We start from the raw sequence: 5,002 nt of genomic DNA on the forward strand, positions 1-5,002 counted from the left end.
AATGAGTGTGTGTGTGTGTGTCTGTGCTTAAATGTGTGTGTGTTTGCACATGTACCTTACCTTCAACCACTGCATCCTTGTGCAATCAGTTGACAATATAAAGAGACTGAATGTTGGACTTTCATTAGCCAGACCATAATACAGCCGAACACAGTTTCTTGTTTCAATCCCCCAGACACAGACACACACACACACACTGGCTAACACACACTGCTTGACACCTATAGAAAACCCCATCCCCTTGCCATATGGGCTCACCACTGATGACATGTGCCATTAGGAAACAAGATGGAAGAGAGGGAGAAACACAGTTAATTGCTGCTAACCCTAACCCTGAAATCTCAGTTAACTCTCAGTGGCTTAATCCAAAAGTCCTGAAGTCAGAGGAATTAGGCTCAAAAAAGCCCAAAAGATAGATGATTTCTGTAGAAGCCTGTTAACTTCATAATTATCAGAAGTACATTTTTGTTACAGTACATCTCAGCCAACACACACCGGGCCCTAACCACAGCTACAGACCCTTAACACTGCTCTCTCAGCTAACACACATCGGGCCCTCAACACAGCTATATCTCAACTAACACACTCGCCAGTCCTTCAAAACAACTACATGTTGGCTAACACAAACCAGTCCCTAGAAACAGCTGCATCTCTGCTAATGTAACAGGGTACAAGTACAAGTAGTCACAGCAGTAGACCGCAGTTACTGTTTACAAACAGCAATTTTGGGAACATAAACTTGCAGGAAAGAGCACAACAGAGCAGAGTAAAGCAGAACACACACACACACACACATTGGCCTACAGACAGTAAAACCAACTTTGTTCAACCAAGTGTATCCCAATGTGATTACAAAGGTCCACACTGATATTAATCCCCTGACCTATTTGGCCCTGGGTTACCATGGCGATTATGAGCTGGTTGCCATAGTGATGACCCTGACCCCAGCTGTGGGGTCTGTAAGTACAGAGTTCATCAATGGTTCAGGGGGCGGGGCATGACAAATTAATCACATCCTACATGAGCTATTCTACCCATATGTGTATCACCCTTAAAGCTAACAGTCCTCCTATCTTATAACCATATGGCGAGTCATACTGTATCAAGATTAAATGTTTCCTATGTTATTCAGTACCTGAGTCTCTTCTCCTGGGGCTGCTGTTGAGTCGCCTGGGAGGGGCTCAGAGTTGTGCGTGGGCGTGGTCTGAGAGGGCGTGTCTGGGGGGTTGATGGTGACAGAGCGCTCAGAACGACTGCTGTCCTTACTGCTGGGCTTACGGCGCTCTCTACTGCGCTCGCTTGACACAGAAACATACACACACAGAGGGGAGAAGTAAAAGAACAGACTGAAGATGCCACCAGATGAGCAGAGGAGAGGAGACAGAAAATTACTTTTTAATTTACTGAACAGGCAGCAGCCTCTCCGTAAAATAGGTTAAAGGCAGTCAGCTGTGATGACCCTAATCCACTCTTTACTCCTCTCTCTTGGTCTCTTCTCTCCTACTCTCTTTTTCACTCTCTCAGTCTGTTGCTTTAATTTGTTTTCAATCAACAGACATGCATGGCTTAAATTATAAACAAACGCATACACACTGAAGTGCACATCTTAGTAGAGACAAATGCTTCTCTTATGATGCCACACCACTGGCTCATAAATAAACACCACAGAGCCGAGATATCAAACTAGGATTAACCAGCAGTAGGGAAAGAGACACAGAAGTACAGGCGCTCTACAGAGAGCAGAGAGAGACAGGGAGAGACTGAAGTAAGACAGAGAGCATAAGAGAAAGAAAGGGGACAGAAAGAAAGAGTATATGAGAGAGAAAGGGAAAAGTAAGATAGAGAGTTGAAGAGAGAGAGACAGAGGTAAGATACAGAGGTAAGATAGATAGTACAAGATAGAGAGACAGAAGTAAAATAGAGAGAATACAAGAGAGAGAAAGGGAGAAAGTAGAGGGCTTACCCATGCCGGTTGGACCTGTTGGAGCGACTGGAGTGGGAATACCCAGAGTGAGTGGACTCGGTGTCCATGCCAATGCAGATTAGGTCCCGTGATTGGCTGGGTGTCTGAGGAGAGCCTTAGGGTGTCGTAGAGGGGAATGTCAGTCTGACCGGGGGAGGACAGAATGAAGAGCAAGAATAGAGAAGGAGAAGAAAGACAGGAAGAGATAGCTAGAGACGTTCAGAGGAGAGACAATGTTAGGAGTCCCCGATGGCAAAAACCCTGCAGAGCCTTAAAGAACATGGAGAGAAAGAATGAAAGACAAGGAGTAGGAGAGAGAGAGAGAGAGAGAGAGAGAGAGAGAGAGAGAGAGAGAAGATGGAAAAACAACATAAATCCCAGGTACGAGGCAAGGTTTTACAGTTAAACACAGTGGAGTCCCATATACAGAATATCATAATATACAGCATTACATGACTCAACACACTCGATGAGTATGAATGTTACCCAAAGTTCAAGTGAACCCGGCTTAATCGTGATCTAACCTCTCCTCTCGTCTCTTGTCATCACTGACAGACTGACAGAGTGGGAAGAGGATTAAAACAACAGGTAAGCCTAGATCACCACCATCCTCCTCGTCATGATATCACAGACCAGACTGGTTTATGATCCAAATAGGATCCCTATCATGAGCGTGTCTGTTTGTCAAATATTTGTCTTTCTTAATTCATTTGTCAATTCAGGAAACAGCAGTCATAAAAAAGTATATTCCTCTGTTCAAGTTCAAGTTCGAGTCTTTTATTGTCAGATGCACAGAACAACACAAGGTCAGACTGGGCACTGAAATTCTTGGGACAAGACAACGCAAAACAACCTGGCATAACATAACAAAACAGTTTAGCCATCTCCCATGCCATGGTATCCTCTCTGACTCTGCTTAGGCAAAAGATGGATAACGATACATTTGTTAATTCACGCCCATTAAACAAATTAGATGTGCTTTTAGCGTATGTTGTCACGAGTATCTGGCAGTTTTCAGATATAAAATTGGTGATTGGACGGCGAAGATATTAAGGCAGGAGCCATGGGAATTTAAGTTCCCATATTTGGACTGGCCGGCTGGAAAGGGCATCTACCTGCAAAGATGGCAGCGACGTCCAAACATGCAACATGGCGTGACGTATCGTTAACCTACAGAGACGTAACTTCGCATTCTAGAAATAGTGCAATATTGCTGATAGTGCAACCAGTAGCTGAAAGTGACAGTGTGTAAAGTGGCTAGTGTGAGTAGTGTGTAAAGTGGCTAGTGAGTAGTGTAATGTTGTCTGTTGTCTCTGTTGTCCTAACCCCTCACTCTACCCTAAACCCACAAATCCAATTGCAGCCATTGTCCTAGAAAGCAAATGTGTTGTGTGTTAGACTCCATCAAGGATATTCTGTTATCAGTCTCCAATCCTCTCATGCATGACTCCTCATTCAGTCTCTTATCGCTCATCTCTGCTTCCCTGTTGTATCCATGACAACCCCCTGCCAATCATCTTCCCCGCCCTCATCTCCTCCCACCAACCAGGATAATGATAATTTCAGACATCAGACACAGACACACTGCGTGTACGGAGACGAAGATAGGGAGTTCTTTTCACTAGTGTGGTTTGGGCTGGAGAATGCCCAGCTCCATCTCTCAAATACAAAATACCTAAGTGGCTTCAGAAAGCATGTCTTTCTCTACAGCTGTGTTTCTCAATCTTGTTGTGGGGGACGACGACACTGCCCTGCATGTTTTAGACGTTTTCCTCTTCCAACACACCTGATTCAAATCAATGGGTTGATACTGCTATAACACATCAATTTCCCTATTGGATTAATAAAGTCTTATCTATCTATCTATCATCCAGCTTCTGCAGAGCTGGATGACGACACCTTCATTTGAATCAGGTGTGTTTTGTGTTTGCTCTACACAAGGTTTGAAGTTTATTGTAATTTGTGAAGTGGTCCACTGGAATTATTTGTTCCTGCTCTTCCTAACACTCTCTAGCAGCATCTAAACCTCAAAAAAAAAACATCTAGACCTGTTGTATTAATTCCTAACCTGAGCTACTATACTTATTGACAATATATATAATAGAAATAAGAATTTGTTTATTTCTTTATAGATAACTCTGGATTTACTACATCAATATATTAAGGGTTCAATTGGTTTGCAATGTTATAAAATATTATTTACACACAACTACACTTTGAACATTCTTGCTCTAGTGTAACCCACAACCATTAGTCTTTGCAAGTAAGTAAGTAAGTAAGTAAGTAAGTAAGTAAGTAAGACTTTATTTATATAGCACATTTCATACAAGAATTGTAGCTCAAAGTGCTTTACATAAAATCAATAAAAACAATAATACAAGTGATAAACAATTCAAACAAAAATAAAAATCCCAATAAGATCTCTGTTCAAGAGAGAAAACAACTTTAAACATGCATCTTAAAAGTAACATATACATTTGGTTCACCCCTGGTCTGTATATATAAAACCATACACTCTGTTAACAGATCCTTTCCCCAGGTCAAGAGTATGGGCCGTATTCTCTGTTAACAGATCCTTTGCCTCAGATCAAGAATACAGATTGTTTTACATATTTGTTTAAATACTTCACGGGACCAGTTCTTGTACGCTATCAGAGTTCGCCAACTCTGACCTAGACAAAGTAAAAATAGCAAGTCAAATAATGACCCAAATTTACTAAACCAAGATTCTACAATAATATAACTAATAGAAGTAGGATTACAAGTAACACACATACATTTGGTTCAATTGTGTTAAACAATTATAAAATGAAGTCAGATGTGGGAGACTTCATTGTTATAAATACATTGTTTAGTTTACCCCTTTTCCTTCAGACCAAGGGTCTTACAATAATTGTATTACCAACGTAAACCTAGCTATAAAGCACAGACGCACCAGCAGGGGAGGGTGTCTGTGTCGTGTGACTGAGAGTTAGTCAGCTAGGGAATATGGAGGGAGTCTAGTCCAGATATGATCCAGGGAATGCTCCTGATAACATT

At 41.8% G+C, this 5,002-nt stretch overlaps 1 protein-coding gene across 1 annotated transcript in view; it reads right to left on the reverse strand.

Annotated features, from left to right (window-relative positions):
* Positions 1-2,238, reverse strand: part of LOC134017517 (vang-like protein 1) — a 6,986-nt gene extending 4,748 nt beyond the window's left edge. Inside the window, exons 1-2 of the mRNA XM_062457204.1 lie at positions 1,964-2,238; positions 1,127-1,298 (exon numbers count right to left, since the gene is read on the reverse strand). Coding sequence (XP_062313188.1) covers positions 1,127-1,298; positions 1,964-2,031 — 240 coding nt within the window. The 5' untranslated portion in view covers positions 2,032-2,238. The remainder of the gene's footprint in view (positions 1-1,126; positions 1,299-1,963) is intronic.
* Between the last annotated feature and the right edge of the window lie 2,764 nt (positions 2,239-5,002).

Source organism: Osmerus eperlanus, chromosome 3, assembly GCF_963692335.1.
Source record: "Osmerus eperlanus chromosome 3, fOsmEpe2.1, whole genome shotgun sequence".
Classification (NCBI taxonomy): Eukaryota; Metazoa; Chordata; class Actinopteri; order Osmeriformes; family Osmeridae; genus Osmerus; species Osmerus eperlanus.